The following is a 20,836-nucleotide window of genomic DNA, read 5'->3' on the forward strand; positions in this document are numbered from 1 at the left end:
GGATTCTCTGGTCATTCTTCGTTGCAATTTCCATTGTTTGCTCTGACTTATAAAACATCTCTGTTAGGTTTGTACAACTGAGATTATACCTATCAAGGTGTGCTATTAGCAAAAGTGACAGCGCAGAGGGAGGTGGCGGCATACACAAATTAAGAGATGGATGTCAGCAAAAATTTTGATATTACAAATGTTATCAATTCTATTATAATTTTTATAATAAGTAGCCACATAAGACTTCCTTCGGGGAAATGAAGGAACATACATCATAGTGCTTCAGCAGAGAAGATAGCTGGCCCATGAATCAATCAAGCTTGGAGATATATATATATGAAAGAAACATAAATGAATGGCTGTCAAATCCAAGGTGTCACTAGTATTGCTCAAAAGGATGGTGCTTAGCACAGTGTGAGATTGGGAGGTGGAGATGACTGACCACACTTCCCTGAAGGAGTCAAGACAAGCTGGCCATAGGTCCTGCCCCATGGCAGAAGCTTGACCGCAGTCCAGCAGGAGGGAAAGTATGGGAGGAGGGATGGAGAAGTTGAATGATCTTAAAACATGGGCCCGTGGCAGTACTGCAGTGCCAGTCAACCAAACCAGAATGCTGAATATGAAGGTGGCTGTTTCTTCACGAGCGGCCATTCCTCATTCTCTCAGCACATTCTTTAACCTGCAGGGTTAAATCTGGGGCATGTGGCTCACTGAAGTCTCTCTCTTTCTCTCCTCCCCTCCTTCTTCACCTCCTCCCTCCCTTCTCCTCCTCCTCCTCTTCTTTCTCAACAGAGAAGTGAGATCTCTCATATTTGGTTATCTACTCTTTACACAGTCAAGGGTCCAATATGTTGTGAGGTGTGTTGTTAAGACAGAAAGAATGCTGCCCAAAGCTCCCATTTTGGGAAAGTCTAACTACTCCTTAAGTAAGCAACATATAGATACAAGAGACTCTCTTCCCCCCTCTCCTCCAAATCAACCTAACCTTCCTCTCGGTTTTTGTTTTTGCTCAAAGGTGTGGTGCAGGTGAGAAGGATATGCCAGCCCTTGCAGGCTGCTCTGTACACTCTGTTCGAAGGGCTGTTTGCTGTGCGGGCCGCAGGCTTCAGGCCTTTGAAGGGTTGAATACCATCTTTTGATATACCATGACGGATGGGGTGTAAAGAAGCTTTTACGACTTGGATACACAGCATAAAGAGATCACAGAAAAGACCTTAATAAACAGACAACCTTTTAAGAGAAACCAAATGGAATTAAAATGTGAGGGGGACGGGGAGCAAGCACAAGAATATTTTATACCATTCAAAACAGTCTTTGCCAATATGTATTTATGGCACATCAGATTATTCATATTCCAGCTATGTGATTTCCAGATTGGGTTTTTTTTACTTACTTGTAGTTTTTGACCATCTGTTAATTATGAGCAAGGCTACATCTATGATGTAGAACCTGTTGTGGCTCTTCAGATTTTGCTGGACTTCCAACTCCCGTCCATCCCAGCCAGTACGGCCAATGGTCTGGGATGATAGGAGCTATAGTTCAATGGCATCCTGACTCAAAAACTTCTCAGAACTCTCTACATCATAATTACATCATAACGGTCCAAAGAACTATAATCCAAAGTATTGGTGTTTGAACTACCTGAGATAGTATACTCTGTTCTTTTTTAGAAGGTCTAATATTTTACTTGTGTCTTCAAATCTACTGTATTTTTGGCTATTTATTATGGAGGAGTATTTGTTTCAGAACCCAATTGATATATGAAACCTTTGCAGATCTTCACTACTGCATAATTTAGCTAATGCTCTGGAAGTCACCTTCAGAGTCCTGCTAGACTGAAGCTCCTTTCCTGCAGCAAAGCTAGAGTGATGCTGCAGTTATAGCAGGTAAGAAAAGAGACCTGAAGTTTTGGCTTATTAGAGCTTCTTTGTCCACAAAACTTCAGACAGAAGTCTCCGTTAGGATTTTTCATGCAGTGCATTTTAACATGAAATCTTAACTAAAAGTCTGCACAATACATTCCTACATTGAGACCATCTCCAACCATGTTGAATGAGAAGTACTGAAATAAATATGTGTGCATCCACTACCAACTCCTGTTCCTAACCCTCCCCCCTGCAAATTTCCATTATGTCTGAAGCTTTTTTAGATGAGTAAGATCATGTAAGACTACTCTCAAACAACTTGTATACATTCATGAGCTTGTGAAATTGTTAGGGAAGTCCTGAGAGGAGGACTGAAGGTTAAGCACTGGCATCTCAGTCAGTTGCATTGTGAGGCTGGGTTTCCTTTTATGAGCAATGGTGACCTCACACAATATCACAATTGCCAAGCTATGACCTGATCAACAGAAAAGCTTATAGTGGTTATGAACATAGTAACATCTGGGGTTTTAAGACAGCCTCTCAAGTGAGGCCCTCAGAGCATGCAGCAGCAGCAACATCCACAGCTATGGCTTGTGACTTCTCTTTGAGGCAGGCAAGTATAATCAACAAGATGTAAGCATTTTCACTTTCCATTAGTGACAGAGGAAAGAATATTGCCTATGCCAGGCCCTCCATCTCTTAATAATTGCTACCTTCTGCCAATGGCAGAAAATGAAGGCATTTGTTTTCTGGGAAACAAAAATGAAGCTTTTTGATTTCTAGAAAACACTTTATATGAATATGAAATATCATCAGCAAATGGACTGAGAAAAGGGCACAGAGGTTGCCTGGTTACAGCAGTGTCAGAGGAGAAAGCAGCAACATACTGAAATTTTCCTTTCAGTGCTTTAGAGTGGATGACACTGAAGGAACAGGGGGCCTTTGAGCCCAGAGGAGTGAACAGAGGTGGCCCACGTCTCCTGTGCTCCTTGTATTGTTTGGGGACTGGGGGTATTTTTTTTATGAGCAAACGCAGTATATTGTTCATTGTTTTGGGGGCTGGATGTAAAAAGGTGCTACAAATCATTCTAATGCGATTTAATACAAGCATGCAAATATTAGGGGAAAGGATTAACACCCCCCTGTTCTGCAATCCAAATAAGTTCCTTATCTAAAATTGTTTACATGCATACCTTGTCTTGGGTAGGTGGGTGGCAGGCAATCTCTCTGAATATATTCCTCCATTTAATTAGCACGTATTCATTTATATCTGAAATTCATTCCCTAGTTGTCAGCTTATTTTTTAAAAAATGTTGTACAATATTTGGTAGCATAAGTCCTGAAAATTAACAACCCTACTTCCTATATGAACCTAAAAGTCATTGGACGATAAGAGGAATGCTTGAAATATAAAACACTGGCTTCTTAAAAACACTGTAGCTATATAGACCCTTCCCTTTATGCCTTTGTCATTTTTTGTCAAACACTTTTGACTGTTTTGAATAGTAATAGAGAGGCTGGATCAAATGAGGATGTGATTGATCAAAAGATGGACTGAATAGCATGTCTTACATAAAGCTAACCAGTTCAGGAACAAGAAAGGAAACTTAAAAAACAAAAAACAGACTTAAAAATCACATTACCCATAACCAGGAATTAACATAAAATCACCATGCAATGGTCACTGGAGAATTTATTTCTCCATCATTAATACTGTTACAGAATACATCAGCGACTACTTATAATTCAGTTAAACCAAACGGGGGGGTGGGAGCAGGGAAGGGGGAGACGGACAAGAAAACAAAACAAGCTCAAAACTGAAAGCCGGGGGGTGGAGGGGGGCAATCTCTGTACAATACCTAGATTGACCATGAGTTTGACACGGCCTCCATCCAGCTCTAGCCGCAAGGTATCGGCTGAATCACGGGATGTGGTGGCCATCAGGAGCCCGTAAGCCCGCTGAGACATAAAGCGGAAGGACACATCCTCTGCCTCTGTGTGCATGACCATCGGCATAATGATCTTCATGTACATGCTACCATCATAACTCAGAATCGATGCCTCTGAAAAAACAAAGAAAAGGAAAATAAAAATTAATCACTATCAGTTCTGTGCGCTCCAGATCTTGAATGATCCCTCAGTACTTAGAACACACTGCAGATAAATTGCTTCACTATGCATTGCTATAGGCTAGCAGCCGTGAGATTTTTAATAGGAAGTATTGTTGTGTTGAGCTTATCGTGTTGCACACCAAAAACAACATGGAGGCTAGATCAGTGCTAGCAATGAAGCTTCCATTTTCTCTACAAATTGGTTCCAATATAGCATATGCTACCCATTCTACCTGCCTCAGGTGTTAAAGATCTGCTTTCCTACAACTCAAGCTAATATCTGCAGTTGATCAATAGTAATGGCTTAATTAATATGGAAAGGAAAAAGGAGTGTAGGGGTGGGGTTTGGGGGGAAGGGGTAGGAAACCATTTTGTAGCAGTATTTGAACAGAAGATTGCTATAGTGGATGGTTCTTCTTTTTCATCTTCTAACACATTTACTCAAAAATTACAATAGAGCTTTGTCCACTGCCATAATATCACAGAATGATCACTCCAATCCTAAAATCCCTCACCACGGTCATGTTGACTCGCCAAATATCCTCAATAGGAACTCAACTACAAATCCGATTTACTAGACAGTTCACTTGTCTCGTGGATGGTTCTTTGAAAAATATTTTAAAGTGATGTTGTTGTTTTTATTTAAAAAAATGTTACTTCCATGAGCTTTGGAGTGAAGGGAAGTTAAAATTCAGATGAAACATCTCATTATTCTCATGCTTAGTGTGAGGACAGGAAGTTGAGACAAATTAACCCATGATGCCACGTGCATCATAGGACATATAGCACACATAACCTAGACCTAACAATCACTAGTTTTCCAGTGGAAAGGTTTGCTAACTAAAGGTAATAGAGATTACTTAAGGTGTGAAGACACTCAATTGACTGTTGATATATACTTCTGCTCCAGCAGGACATTTCCCTTCCACTCGTGGCCATCTGCTGCCAACTGCTCTGTGTGAAGGCTTCCAGGAGAGATACAGTGGCAGGTTAAGACAACATTAAGTGCCTACTCTGGAGCCAAGTGAACTGCCCCCCTCTCTCTGGGTCACATACTACCAACTGTCCTGCAGAAAGAAATCCAGGAGAGAGAGAGGCAGTGGAAGACAAGCCTAGGAACTTGTTCCTGCTCCATCTGCACTGTTCCCTACTCTGCTGCAGGGCCACATCCATCATCAGCTGCCCTGTAGGACAAATTGACAAATTCCTAGAGAGAGGAGGAGGGAGGTGACAATGATGCTTGGAGCTTGTATTGCCCCAGTTCTGGATAGTTTTGGTTTATGTGCATGGGTTGGTTGGTTGGTTTTAAAAAATGTAGCTCTACATTTTATAAAAAAAAACATGGAGCATTTGAAATATTATATTACAAATAAAATTGAAAATACAAGGCATTAAAAATAAATTATAAACATTATGAGTTGTTTTGAGGGCACCCCTTTAAAAGTGGGACAAACCCCCCCCCCCCCGCACTGATCTCCAAGTTGACTAGCACCTGCTTTTGGTCAAATTCACTAAGGTATGTGTTATCGCATGGAGTAATTGCACCCACACCCTGAATACTGAGATGATGCATACATATTGAATAAGCTCTGTCCCCATCTTTCTTAGCATTAACACAAAGATTTGCAACATAAACAAACAGCTGTGTGGGTACCGGCTGAGGCATGCCTGCAATTGTAAGTATGTATATCAGCACTATAGTGATTTGCTGACACTTACATACAGTCATCAAAATTCTAGTCGCCAAACATATTGCCTATCACTTTTAGTTTCTCTTAGTTTCTCATTATTCAAAACTAAAGTGCAATTCTCTATATTTCCACATTAGTTCGCAGTTTAAAAAAGAAATCCTCATGAAAATTCGCCAGCATTTCAATGTGAATTTCTCCTAATTTACACAATTTTGTATGAAGTTTGGCCAAACATACACATCTGTGCAAAGCAGTGTTCCCTAAATAAATCCATGTTGATATGCTATTTTTTCTTATATATTCATTTTTATGAACACTTTATCAAAATATATGCATGTCTGTACCTTGTTAGATAACTGCATTGCAAAATTCAGAGAAGTGAAAATTTGGAAGGATGGCTGGGTTTTGATTCATGTATTGTACAGGAACATGTGAGTTAGGTAGCTTTGTTTTAAAATGTGAACTGAACTGAATTGCAGCCAATTGAACTGATGTTTCAGAACTGATGTTTCAGTACGTTTCCGAGCACAATTCAAAGTGTTGGTGCTGACCTTTAAAGCCCTAAACGGCCTTGGTCCAGTATATCTGAAGGACCGTCTCCACCCCCATCGTTCTACCCGGACACTGAGGTCCAGCACCGAGGGCCTTCTGGCAGTTCCCTCACTGTGAGAGGCCAAGTTACAGGGAACCAGGCAGAGGGCCCTCTCGGTAGTGGCGCCTTCCCTGTGGAACACCCTCCCACCAGATGTCAAAGAGAACAACAACTACCAGGCTTTTAGAAGACATCTGAAGGCAGCCCTGTTTCGGGAAGCTTTTAATGTTTGATGCATTATAGTATTTTAATATTCTTTTGGAAGCCGCCCAGAGTGGCTGGGGAAGCCCAGCCAGATGGGCGGGGTATAAATAAATTATTATTATTATTATTATTATTATTATTATTATTATTATTATGTGTAAAGTAAGGCTGCAGACGCAGCAGTCTCCTCAGATGCACACAAACTATTGCCCCTCTTCACCTACACACCATTTGCCATGAGTGCAAACCAGCTGTGGGTCACAGAAGAAAAGCTGTGCTCCCTTTTCACAAGGTGCTGCTGCAGAGAAGCAAAGCACAGCATGCTAAATGCAATTCCGATCGCTTTCACTTCTGCACTCCCAATACTGCCGCTTCCAGCTGCTAGTAGAACAAAATGTACTCTATATTATACACACACTTACTGGCTGCATGTAAAGAAACACAGTCGCGCACACCTCCCTGCTCTTGCTGTGGACTGTATTAGGAAGTGAAGTCAAGCATGAAATGGCTCTTTTTGACACCTTCAGCTCGAATGGGCCCTGCCTGAAACTGTCTGCGCCACTGTCTGGGCATGTGTGTAGAGCTGGCAAGTATCAGTGCATGTGGTGCCAGTGGGCATGGGGATTAATCGACAATAAGAGGACCCAAGTCCTTTCTTTCTTTCTTTCCTATTTTAACGTGGTGCCCATGTTGTAGTCCAACCTCTGTAGGGCTGACTAAAGCTGAATTGGCTAAATGGCAGAAGGAGCATCTGTAGAAGTGTTTAGCATCTCCCTCATCTGTAGAAATCAGTGGTTTTGGGCAGAGTCTCATGGAACTTTGAGTAAAAAGATAAACTGAGTCTTTTCATGTGCTTCTGTTTAACAGTTATGGCTGGTGGCTGTCTGTTTTCATAAAAAGAGCATAGAAAAGAAGACAAAAGGAAGGAAGAATTTATATAAACAAGGTATCAAATGCATTCCCTGAATTTTTGCAAGTCTACCATTATCCTCATTGGCTTGACCTTAAAGTCAAAACCCTGTAAGATTCAGTAGCTCTAATAGTAAGACCAGCATTAGCACTTGTAAACCTGCCTTGGGACAAAATATGGTGTTCCTCTTTTAGATATTAAACTATCTATTTTTTCTAAAATCCCTATATCTACAGCAAAAGGGGAATCTTATTAAATTGTTAGAACTTGGCATTATTCCTTTCAGGGCTGTGCTCATGGGGGCAGGTGGGGGGGGAAGCAGACCAGAAAGGAAGGTTCAAGAACATTAGGAAAGGCCGTGGAAACATTTGCAGATGGAGGAAACGGTTGCTGGTAAATGTTACTACTAGCCCAGAGACGTGGGGAGCAGGAGACTGTAGCCTTGCTGAATCTTGGCAGGCACATGAGGGAGCCAAAAGGGAGCATTAGAGCTCCTCCTGAAGCCTGCTCCAAATGTCAATCTAACATTTGCAGAAGTGCGCAGAACTGTTTTGAGAAGAAATATCGGACGAGAAGGTCAAGGCTGGAAAAGTTGTACAAAGTCAGCAAGCCAAATGAGAAGAACACACGGGCTGAAATTGTGCTTTGAGAATCCATTCCTTCTTCCATAACTGTGGGGCACATGTATAAAGATGTATTTAAGATGCAGGCAAAGGGCTTTCTCATCAAGTCGATTCTGATACAGCATGCTTCTGAATACCAGCTGCTGTGAATCACAGGTGGACAGGGTGCTATTGCACTCATCATGTTCTGCTTGCGTGCTTCCCGGGGGCATCTAGTTGGCCACTGTGACAAAGTGGAAAGGAGTTTAGAAGAGCGGTAAGTCTCCACTGCCTGGCCTACCATGCCACACCCCCCACCACACCCCAAAGACCTTCGGGGGACCTAATCCAGCCTTGGCTGAGCTGGCTTCTGCTGAGCTGGCTGAGCCCCAGTTGAGCCAGGATAGGGCACTTACACCTGTGCTACCTGTTCTCGAAGCTACCAGCATGAGTTGACCAAACTGCGGGAGGCAGTGGAAGACAGGAGTGCCTGGAGTGCTCTGGTCCATGGGGTCACGAAGAGTCGGACACGACTAAACAACTAAACAACAAAGGGCACTTACACCTGTGCACCTCCAGCTGAACCAGAATGGGAGACTCACCTGACTCAGACATAGATCTGCCTATTCCAAACACAAACTTGCCCAATCATCCTGGGCAAACTTGGCTTTGGATTGTTCCCTACGAAATCTTATGAATTGAATAGCTTTAGGACAGCTCAAGCTACCAATAAAGAGCTATTTGTGGCTTTGCATGATTGAACAAATAATGTAACGAAGCACAACAAACCTTGTGACCCATGAGTGAAATGCTACATTTCTATTTGCCAGAAGAAATTCAGAAGCAGGAGAAAGACAGAGATTATTAAATTTGCCTTAAATGAAAAAGCCCTGCTTGTAAACTAGTGATTTATTTATTTTTAAGTCTGACAAATAAATCAGCTTTTGGGAAGTGTTATGGAGCAGAGCAGGCAGCAATTAGGGAGATAATGACAGCATTGCTAGCTTGGGGGGGGGGAGTACAGTATACCATTTAATTTGGGGTTCCAAGTTGCACCTTCCAAACTTAAAAATACAAGTTCAACTATATGGTGTTTATAACACCAGGAGGTGGGAGGAGGGTTCTGCACATCCCTTTCTTACCCCATCAAAGTACTGCCACTTTTCTCTTGCATAACTTTTGTAAAGCTGTAAAATTGCCGGTTGGCGACTGTCTGAAAGCACTTCAGACAAATGGCAATATTACTCTACAGAAGGGTATCATCAATAGGATAGTAAGTTGGGCCCACTGCAGCTTCTAATCAGCTCATCAATAGTGATGTGATGACTCTTTTTCTCCTTAAGTACAGGGCCAATTTGTTTCACAGCCTTACTGCGAGGAGAATTGAAAGAGAGGAAGAGACGTCTATTTTCTGCAGGCCAGACCCAGCAGAAAGGCAAAGGACGAGATGCACCCCCCCCTCCTGCAACTGCCCACAACTGGCCCTTGAATATTACTTCAACACTGGCAGGAGAGCAGCATCCTTCACCGCAGCTGAGGGCAGCAGGTTAGCTGAGGGACCACAGGGCAAGCCACCCACAATGCTTTCTCCTGCAACACCTGAGCACCACTCCCTACCCTCACCCCCGCAAGAGTTTCTGCCACCTGAATCAGCCACCTCACTCTGCCTTATGGTAGGGCCAGCCCTGCCAGAGGCTAACAGTGCAATGCAGGCAGTGGTAATAGATGATCAGCAGCACATATATAGGGCTTTCACGTATAAAATGGGAAACTTCCCCCAAAATGAATATTTTGGGCAGAATATAATGAGTCCCGTCATCAGAAGCCCTGTGCAAGGACTTCTGCTTGTGCAATGGGCTTACCCCACTGCCCCCCACCTCCTGCAACTTACCTAGGGAGGCGGGTCTGAAGAACCTATGCAACAGCTCATGGGGGGAGAAGAGTACACTGGTACCTTGGGTTAAGAACTTAATTCGTTCTGGAGGTCCTTTCTTAACCTGAAACTGTTCTTAACCTGAGTTACCACTTTAGCTAATGGAGCCTCCTGCTGCCGCCGCATCACCGCCATGCAATTTCTATTCTTAGCATGAAGCAAAGTTCTTAACCCGAGGTACTATTTCTGGGTTAGCGGAGTCTGTAACCTGAAGCATCTGTAACCCGAGGTACCACTGCACTTAGGGAAGAATGTTCAACTCCAAAGTGTGTTTCAGCCTCCTTACCAGGTTTTATAGAAAGTAAGTACTAACTACAGCTAACTACTCTTGCTTACTTATTTCTTATTTCTTTTAATACCCAGATTTGGTTGCTAATAACATTTGGTTTACCCCTATGTCAAACACATACTTATAGATCATCGTTGAAGGGGTTAAGATGGGAGGTAATTCCTTTTCTATTGCAATCTTGATGTGGTGAAGAATTGGATCAGAACATAGTTATCCCTCAGTTTTCACATTTCTCTGAATTTTGTAATACAATTATTGGCTCCCCTCCTCAGTGCTGCATGTGATCTATACAGAGCACCCCCACATTTACAAAGAGTTTCCTTGGGAATGAAATGTATGAAGTGGAATAACATAATGACCATGTAAGTTACATATGTTGTGTAATGTTACCACAGAGGACAGAGAGACAAATGACATCATTTTTGGCATAAGACAAACTGCAGTAGAGTGGAAGCAGTGATGTATACAGAGCAGAAAGAGACACAGCACCTTCTAACACCCCTAGGTGGGACTAACTACATATAACATAGTGTTACTACAGCACTTCCGGGGAAATGGTGGCTGACTAAGCATGATTAACATTACATTGTTCTAAATTTATTTTTTCTCTTTTATCACTTTCATTTTCTTAATTGATAGGGCTACATTATTTATTTAGCAAGCAACTCTGGTTCATTTATTTCATCAGGAGGCTGCATTTAAAACAAAAATAAATAAATCATGACCCACCCATGCATTTAGATTTTAACCGTAGGAATAACTCAGATGCATTGGCTGATTAATTTCATACTAACAGAGAGTGGCTTGTGGAATCCAGGCAGCAACACCAGGATAAAATCTTTCCTGTTTGAAGAACGCATGCAAAAACCCCAACTTCAAAAGAAGGGGAACAACAGTATAACTGTCCAACCCCACATTTAAGTGAGAAACTTGGCTTCATTACTCTAGCCCCCCCCCAGCCAGTTATTATGTTGCAGACTAGGGCCCCAATCCATGTCTAGCCCCTTACTTAATGAACTTGTGGCCTTGGGTAGGGGTGATCATCTACATCAGATGTGTCCATAAAGTTCAATATGGACCAGATGAGCATCACAATCCACATTGGGCCCCCAGGAGAATTGGAGATTTTCTCTAATGTGCCTAGTGTATGCTGGGGTACAGCTTTTCTTCTAAACTTTTAGGTGTGGATTGGAATCCCCCTAACTCACCCTTGTACAGGAGGTTTGTGCTCACATGTTGGAATATTTGTCCTTCTTTCCTTAGCTATCTGACCCTTGTACCATCTTGCAAACGTCTTTCAATAGTCCCTCAATTATCAAAAGTAATTCCCCATGTACTGGGGGTGAGTGGGTGGAAAAACAAATATAACATGCCTTCTGGCTCACAGAACTTTTTTTTCATAATTATCTAGCTCCTGAAATGAAACCAAATGCCCAAATAACTGAGGAAATAGAACACAGTAACTCTGTGGGAGCTAAAACACATCTGGGTCCAGCCAGTACTTGGATGGTGGACCACATGAGAAACCTACAATGCTGGAAGAAAGGAGGGGCAAATAAATATTAGCTAGATTCTGACATCCATTAATTTATTGGGTTTAGAAGGGTTTCCCTCCCCTCAAACTTTTAATGCTATGTATATTTGATTCTGTTTCAGAAATCAGTAGTTAAAATTCTGGTAACTTTTCTTCCACCTACCTAGAGTCTTGTTCATCAATCATAGACCTAAACTATTTCACACCAGCTCCTTGGTGCTTTTGTAAAAGTAGCCCAGGGAGCTCATTATGTCAAGCACACTATATATTATCTTGCCTTTTTTTGATAGTGTACATTTTGCTAGAATGATCCTGATGGTTTCTCACCATAGTTTCACTGAGTGTCCCAGATGCCACTTTGACATTGCATATTTTAAACAGACAGGAGACAGCATTTGGGCTTATTATCTTGACAAAGGTCAGCTGGTAAAACTGTTAGGGCTCTGTTCCTCTTTAGTGTCGTGCAATTCCAGCATTGTTGCCGAGCTGATAAATAAATTCAATCAAGTTTCTGCACAAAAGAAGCTCTGACAGACAAAGAAAGGAGAGGTCTGTGCACGGCGTTTCATAAGGGCAATCAACGATTTTATCTCTCTAATGCAAAAGCATTAGCAAGGATTTTACCCTTGAGTGCCTTAACCTCAAGAGCATTCATTTTACCAGATCTGCCTCTATAGCCCCAAAGTGGCAGGACTCCATTGAAAGCACAGCATTAGGAACATTGATTACAAGAAATGGTAAACAAAAGGATGTTGCAGTGCTCTTAAGGGCCACTCATGGGGTGTTTTCAAAAATGGTTACATTAAAAGCCACCCCTTCTTGAAACCCAGCAAGCAAAGTTACATGAAGCCTGAAATCATTCGCTCCTCTACAACAGGCGCTGGATTTGGCAGATTTAATAAAACGATTATTACAACTATCAAGATTATTGCCTGCTGGATCAGGCCAGTGGTGCATCTAGTTCAGCATCTTGTTCTCACAGTGGCCAACCAGATGTCCACGGAGAGCCTGCAAGAAGGATCTGAGCTCAACTCAGCCCACCTCTGATTCCTAACAACTTGAATTCAGAAGCACAATGCCTCCAACATTGGTGACTGAAAATAGCTATCAGCATTAGCAGCCACAGATAGCCTTAGATGATGATGATTAAATTTTGTACATTAATATAATACACATATACAGTGGTACCTCGGATTACATGCGCTTCAGGTTACAGACTCCACTAAACCCAGAAATAGTACCTTAGGTTAAGAAATTTGCTTCAGGGTGAGAACAGAAATTGTGCAGCAGCAGCAGGAGGCCCCATTAGCTAAAGTGGTGCTTCAGGTTAAGAACAGTTTCAGGTTAAGAACAGACCCCCAGAACGAATTAAGTTCTGAACCTGAGGTACCACTGTATAAATTTATTAATGATTATGATGATCAAGAATATATCTTGCCTTACTTAAAAGAAAAAGGCAACTTAGAGAACAATTATTTTCATGGGGCATGAAATTAGCCAGCACTGTGTTTTGGGGGCCCCTGGGCAAGCTGCCCAAGCAGGCCCTCTTCCCTGAGTTGGACTACTTCCTCCTCAACCTTGTTGCCACTGCTCATGTGCTTGTGCCCTTCCTCTAGGCCCAATCTTCATGGCTGCCAAGAGCATAAGGGAAAGGCAAGTGTTGGCTGCTGGTCCTTCTCCTTGTGCTTCTCCCTGTTTCTTCACCCAGAAAGTGCAGTCAAAGAAGCAGCAGGCACCATGGGTAGGCACCGCAGTGCTGCCACCACCCCCCAAGAAAGGCAACCCTTGATTCCAGTTTGCAAAACCCTGGCTAAACCACAGAGGAAACTGAAGCTGATTTCTTACTGAACTCTGCTACTTGGATTCCCAAGGCAAAGTGGGAGACGGGGGCTGGAAGGGAGGTGGAGAGAATGCTTTTTTATGGAAAACCTGTATCTCTAGAGCACTCTATGCACAAGCTTCAAAACAACACAGCAAACACTGCAGTTCCACACTATTCTAAGGTCTAGTATCTAGTAATTTTCACAATTACTGAAACACAACACAGGAAGATGTCCAGGAGGAGCTCAAGCACCTCCTCGGAACTGCATGTGCCTCCTTTGGAAGAATCAGTTCATACTTCATGAATCACAGGCCTTAAAGAGACTGGATCAGTGGTCCTCTATCCTGCCTCAAACAAGGGGCTTCCCTGTCTGCATTCAAGCTTGAGACACACTCTCTCTCTCTCTCTCTCTTTCAGAATTCAGTGCATTCTACCAGGTGTGACCTTTCCAAACAGTGGCGGCGGCTGTGCTTTTGCATCCACGTTCCATATCGGACAACATCTCCAGCCCATCCATCAAAATGTCCAAGTGGTGATTGCATATCTTCATATGGAGAGGGAGTCAATTAAGGGTGAGTCATTAATGTGAAATCATTCCACTTCTCCCAAAATGAATAGAAGTGAATTGGCACAGTGTTGGGCCAGTGCCGACTTCTCAGTTGGACACGAGTGGATCAGAGTGGAAGCACAGAGACAGAGTGAACTCATTTCATAGATAGCATCTCCAAGCCCAGTATGGTAATTTCAAAAATTGGAAATAATTTCTTATGACAAATGAATCCACTTCTTCCCAGCCATTTTCTCATCAAGGCATTTCACTTCATCAATGCCAACAGTAACTGCTTGCCTTGGCAAAAAAACCCAAAAAAACCCTGAAGGCAACAGAAGAAGAGAGAGAGAAGAATCAAGAACCAAGATGGGGCAATGCCAACTCTGAAATGGGACTCCTGACACTTTGTGACCTAGAGAGGCAATGGAGCTTGGCTCCAGCAAATGAGCTCAGGGAATTCAATAGGAGAGAAGAGAGATATGACATTCAAGGCTGGTTCACACATTTACACAGAGGCAAAGCTAGGTTTACTTCCAAGTATACACTCTACAGAACGGGCAGCCAACTATTAGTCTCTGATAAGTAGACCTGTATGGTGTGTATGTTTTTAGATGTGCTTCCATCACATTTTGTCTTTACAATACTATATGTATACTTGACACATCTTACTGTAAGTGCACCTCAGTTGTGGAAGGCGCGCCCCAGAAATCTAGCATCTGCACTGCAGCATTTTCAGCACCAGATGAAGACCTCCCCTCTGCCCAGGGCTTTTCAATCGTCAATTTGCAACTTTTCTTTTCTTTCCTTTTTTCAGTGCTTTTAAGATCTTTGGAACTGTTGCCTCCCCACCCCCACTTTTTAGGTTGAAATCTGAATTTATTCTGTTGATGGTTTTATTCTGTTTTAGATTTCATTCTTATTTTTTATTATATTTTATATATGTATAAATCACCCAGAGAACCTTTTGCTATTGGGTGGCATATAAATACAGTAAGTATGTAAAACAAAAATACATACAATGCAACGTAATGTATGAAGTGGCTTGTTGATTTATGTCCCTATAGCCCAAACCTATGCAAGGCCGGCTTGGCTGAACTACATGGACTATTTATTATGCAAGTGTTTTCACAAAACATTTGAGCCTGAAAGTTTAAATCTTCCCTCCCATACATGCAAGCACATACGGGATCATACGCCCAATCTTTTCAGCAAAAAAAGGGAGAGCGCTTTTCAGAGTTTTCCTATACAACTCTTCTTATATAAAAAAGCTACTGATGAGAATATTTCCTATATATTAATTTGGAGCAGGGATTAGTGCGGTAATAATTAAAACAAACATAATTATACTTATCCCTTCCCCTCTGAAATTAGATTAATGATGGTGATATTTCCGCACCAAAGCATGCTTCAGACATCATTGCCTGTGTCAGGACTAAGCAGAGCTGGAAGCACACAGCAAAGGGGAAGAGGGTTCATGGGTGGATGAGGGGATTCATTTCTCCCCCCTCTCTTAATTCACATGGACAGATCTGAGAACTCCCACACAGAAAAGGAAACAGGGATACATTTCAGTGCTGTCAGAGAAATGTAGGTGCACATTTTAATTTCCTTGAGAAATTACTCCATTCCAGTAAGCAAGCAGGGTGTGTTTGTGCCCTACTTTACTTTAAACAGAGGGGTCTATTTAAAGGGTTGTCCAGTCCAAGGCCATTTCAAGGATAAAGAAGAAGAAGAAGAAGAAGAAGAAGAAGAAGAAGAAGAAGAAGAAGAAGAAGAAGAAGAGGAGGAGGAGGAGGAGCAGCAGCTTGGATTTGATATCCTGCTTTATCACTACCTGAAGGAGTCTCAAAGCGGCTAACATTCTCCTTTCCCTTCCTCCCCCACAACAAACACTCTGTGAGGTGAGTGGGGCTGAGAGACTTCAAAGAAGTGTGACTGGCCCAAGGTCACCCAGCAGCTGCATGTGGAGGAGCGGGGACGCGAACCCGGTTCCCCAGATTACGAGTCTACCGCTCTTAACCATTACACCACACTGGCTCTCAAGAAGGAAGAGTGGTTGTTTTGAAATTGCTCAAACACATAGCTCAGTCAGTAGAGCATGAGACTCTTAATCTTAGGGTCATGGGTTTGAGCCTCACGTTCGCCAAAAGATTCCTGCATTGCATAGATGACCCTCGTGGTCCCCTCCAACCCTGCAAGTTTATGATTATGTGATTCTAATAGCCCTGGACAGGAGACTGAGCCAACACACAAGTCAATGGGTAACAATCTTCCTACCATGACTCTCTCTCTCTCTCTCTCTCTCTCTCTCTCTCTCGGGGGGGGGGGGTGTGGCTGGCAATTTGCAATGTTTGCTGACAATATATGTTCAAAATGTTCAAAGTTACCCCAATCATCATGAAGCCACCTTTCTTGTTAAGAAGAGCACAGATATCAACTGAGTACAACCATGGATTTTCTGGCAAGGCGAAAGCTTCCTGTGCTGGCCCACAATGAAGTTTACTTTTGGTGCAACAATGCATGACAATCTATTAAAGGCTCTGATGATCACATTATACACCCAGTGTAAAAGTTCCCTCCCTGCCCCCCCCCCACATACTTGTGCTATATGAAATCAAGGATATAGAACCACAGATCATTTTTCAATTGTTGCATCACTGAAATAATAAAGATGGATGGTTGGACTTTTTAATGAATTTTTTATTGTTCGTTCATCCTCCCTAAATGTGGATTAATTACTTGGTTTATTTACAGTACATTAGGAAATTCGAAGGAACTGTCAAGCACTCAGGGTCATTTGCTAGGATATGCTTTTTCCTCCTCCAACGCTGGAGGTCACATAAGTCTTATACAGATGCCACTTGCATAAAAGACTGCAAAGGAACTGCAAAGGTCCAACTGAGTGTCTTCACAGAATCATAGAATTGGAGAGTTGGAAGGGACTAAAGGGTCATGGAGCCCAACCCCCTGCAGTGCAGGAATCTCAGCTAAAGCATCCATGACAGATGTGTGAGCAAATTCCATGATTTAGCTATGCGCTCTGTGAAGAAGTACCATATTTTGCTTGCCCTGAATCTTCCAATCTTCCAAAATCTTCAATTTTATTATATGTCCTTGAATTCTAATTAAAATAGGAGCCACCAGCAATAGCACTTGTTTACTAGACCGGCTTCTTTGTCGCTGCTGTACTCAGATGCCTCAAGGTAAGGGAGGAGGAGGGAAGCCACCATTGCCAGAGGGACAGGGGGAGGCAGGAACACTTCGCTGCCACTGCCACCAGGAAAGTCCACCACCTCTCGTGGGAGTCTGTTCCACTGTTGAACAGCTCTTACTGTCAAAAAAAAATTCTGAATGTTTAGTCGGAATCTCCTTTCTTGCAAATTGAAGCCATTGGTTCTAGATTCAGGTAGGTAACCATGCTGGTCTGACACAGTCAAAATAAATAAATAAAAAAAAATTAAAAAAAATGTCTAGTACCACCTTAGAGACCAAGTATGTTTGTTCTGGGTATGTATAAGCTTTTGTGTGCACGCACACTTCTTCACCTGAAGAAGCTTATACCCAAAACAAACTTATTTGAAGATAGCTATCATTTTTCTTCTCAGTCTCCTCTTTTCCAAGCTAAACATACCCAGCTCCTTCAAGCGCTGCTCATAAGGCTTAGTTTCCACACTCATGATCATCTTGATTGTCCTCCTCTGCACACATTCCAGCTTGTCAGCATCCTTCTTAAATTGTGATGCCCAGAACTGGACCCAGTATTCCAAGTGTGGTCTGACCCAGGCAGAATAGAGTGGTACTATTACTTCCCTTGATCTGGACACTATACTTCTGTTGATGCAGCCTAGAATAGCATTGGGGGTTTGTGGGGGGGGGTGTTGGCTGCTGCATCACACTGCATCACACTGTTGATTCATGTTAAGCTTGAGGGTCCACTAAGACCCCTAGATCCTTTTCACAGGTACTACTGGCAATCCAGGTGTCTCCCATATTATATTTGTGCAGCTGGTTCTTCCTGCCTAAGTGCAGAGCCTTACATTTGTCCCTATTGAAATTCATTTTGTTAGCCTAGGCCCCATTCTCCAATCTGCTAAGGGCATACTGAATCCTAATTCTGTCTTCTGCAGCATTAACGACCCCTCCCAGTTTGGTGTCATCTGCAAATTTGATGAACATCCCCATAATTCCTTCACCCAAGTTGTCTCATTTTGGTATAAATGGTTTCCACACTACATCTTTAGAAAGCAATGGTACCTACAGGAGCACGTGTGTTACTTAGGATACCAGCAAAGATCTGCCCATCTCCAAGTTCCCTTGTCATCCAAAGTGCACCTGGTGACTACTGCCAAGATATGGGAGGTGCCCACTAGGCACACTTTCCAGAAACAACTGATTACATTTTTGTTTCCCAGCTAGATGAATTGGTCTCTGCCCTGTGTTTCTTCTTTGTATTGTTTTAAAATGCATTTGCTACTGTTTCCTGTGTTGCCTTTAGCTGTTTTGATTGTATTTTGCATATCACCTTAATACACATGTGGAAAACAATAAGCAATAAACAAATACATCTGATAGAGGGATATTTTTGGTCCTGGTGCCCTGATTTTTGAGAGCTTGTCTTGCCAGAAAAGTTCATCCGGTGCCTTTCTTTATGCTACTGTGGCATCTGATCGAGGACTTTTACTCTTCCCAACCTTTTAATTCACTCTGTTCCATTTTCTCTCCCATAAGGACAACCTCACTAATCCTATATCCCAAAGCAGGGCATGCACATCTACATTATTCCTGCCATGTGCCTGGTAAGCTTTGGTGTGGAATCCTCCAGGGACGATTCCACAGACTCTCTAGCTTGTTCTCTTACTGAATAGCCTGGATGTTCTTAACACTGAACTGAAATGTAGCTTTCATGAAATGTACAATAATAGCTTCTTGTTCTATTCATGGTGGAAATGGTGAGCAGTTTGCCATCTTTGACATGAGGTCCTTATACATATCTGAAGAATTTCAACACATCATATCTTTTCCCCAGGATGAAAACCCCAAGTCACAGATAGGATTAGCAGATCATTAGCCATCTTTATAAATATCTCATAAATTCTTCAATCTTACATCATATTTCTTCAGTTGCAATGGTGAGCAATGAGTAAAATCTTCCTGAATGGAGCAGTGCCTATGTTCAGTTACTTGTATACAGGATGGCAGCTTTGACACCTTTTTTGTGGGGGGGGGGGACTATTTCATGTTGGGGTCCTGCTATTTACATCCAAGGCCACTTGCCTTCTCACTTGCATCCCTTACTGGAGGTGGGGGGATCACAGGGCTAGGATCATAAGAAAATTAGAAGTGACCTCTGTGAAGCCCACAAGCAATAACTCCCTCCTACTCATGTCCTGATATTGTTTGGAATTATCTTGTTCCACCCTGGGATGCAAACCTTAGCGGCAGCAATGTCCACACAAAGAAACATCTCTGAACACATATATAGGTAGAAAGCATTTTTGCTATGACTGAACATTATCAGATGAGCACTATGAAGTTAGATTAGATGACCCTTGGGGTTCCTTCTAACTCTACAGTTCTATGATTCTAAGTCCAGAAACAGATATTATGCTGGAATAAGAGTGCAAGGAAACATGGAAGGTATTGCTTTATTTCTCACGGGGAAGATTAATACATGTATCTGTGAACAAATTTGTCCTGATATATCCACCAAACTACGTCATCTGCCCAGCTAAAGAGATTGATTGCATATAGGTTAACTACTAAATAGCAAAGAACAGTGAAAAGTTGTCTTAAGAAATGGGAAACACTGAATAAAATTTGTAGCCACATCTCAGACTCCCATTCCGCAGAGAAGAATCGGGAAAGGATGCTTGCAAATTTCATTTCAAATGCTCTCAGATTTTCTAGCTGTCAAGGGAGAAAACACAGTTGGGAATTGTCGGATCGATGAACTGCCTTGTCAGAAGGTCCAATCACCTAAAGACCATGAAATTATCTTCCCCAAATGCTGTAATCAACTCTACTATGCAATTAGGTGAAAACACTCTCTGCCACGGGAATGGGTAACATTAGGATTACAGTCATAGGTTGTAATCCATTCATCTGAGAGTTAGCCACATTCAAGTCAAAGAGAGTTACTTCTATTGAAGACATGTGCAGGGTTACACTGCAAAAGCAGCTGGGATCCCAAAAATATACATCTTAGGTGTCAAAAGCCTGGGTAAAGAGGTGTGTCTTCAGCATTTGCTGTAAGCTTTCCAATGAAGAACCCAGGTACACCTCTGTGAGGTGTTCCACAATTTAGGGCTGACACAGAGAATTATCTCTCTCAACCCACCTCCAGCCTGAGTTTATGAGGGCAGTTAAGCAACCAAGAGGGGGCCCCTCTGTTAATCTTAACACCTGATTGGGTCTGTAGGAAAGGAGGTGGCCTTTCAGGTATTGGGGCCTGAGTTATTCAGGGCTTTAAAAACTAATATGAGCACCTTGAATTGAATGGCTCTGATTACTCAGTTCCACATCTCATTCGATCCTACTTCAGCTGATAATACATTTTCTTTGTGGTTTCAATTTACTAAATGGTGCCCACCAAAACATTCAAGAGAGCTCCGTCTCCTGGTATATCTTGCTCTTTTTAGAGTTTAAGAATCTTTTGAGCAATTGTATTTCCAAGTGATATCTAGCCTTGCGTTGCGAGGCCTCGTGACCACCCCATTCCCTAAGGTGTAAATAACTAGACAAC

At 42.3% G+C, this 20,836-nt stretch overlaps 2 protein-coding genes across 33 annotated transcripts in view; one reads left to right on the plus strand and one right to left on the minus strand.

Moving 5' to 3' along the window:
- The window catches only part of NRXN3 (neurexin 3), a 1,209,742-nt gene that overhangs the window by 802,907 nt on the left and 385,999 nt on the right, over positions 1-20,836 (minus strand). For all 28 annotated transcript variants that reach the window (XM_083500839.1, XM_083500837.1, XM_083500855.1 and 25 more), the window contains one exon: positions 3,716-3,919. In XM_083500839.1, the coding sequence (XP_083356965.1) occupies positions 3,716-3,919 (204 nt within the window). The remainder of the gene's footprint in view (positions 1-3,715; positions 3,920-20,836) is intronic.
- LOC310707077 (uncharacterized protein) lies at positions 1,927-14,961 on the plus strand. Of its 5 annotated transcripts, none has more exons than XR_014526318.1 (4): positions 1,927-2,489; positions 7,322-7,400; positions 9,310-9,512; positions 13,969-14,961. XR_014526318.1 is itself a non-coding variant. In XM_083503701.1 (4 exons), exons 1-4 carry the CDS (start codon positions 2,443-2,445, stop codon positions 13,509-13,511), a joined length of 477 nt encoding a protein of 158 aa, XP_083359827.1. In that variant the 5' UTR covers positions 1,927-2,442; the 3' UTR covers positions 13,512-14,961. The 5 variants fall into 5 exon arrangements, 1 of the variants encoding a protein (XP_083359827.1); XM_083503701.1 differs by having other exon boundaries at positions 1,927-2,469; positions 9,315-9,512; positions 13,339-14,961; XR_014526319.1 differs by lacking the exons at positions 9,310-9,512; positions 13,969-14,961 and adding an exon at positions 7,899-8,072 and having other exon boundaries at positions 1,927-2,469.

Source organism: Podarcis liolepis (assembly GCF_965112155.1).
Source record: "Podarcis liolepis genome assembly, chromosome: 1".
NCBI classification, from domain to species: Eukaryota; Metazoa; Chordata; class Lepidosauria; order Squamata; family Lacertidae; genus Podarcis; species Podarcis liolepis.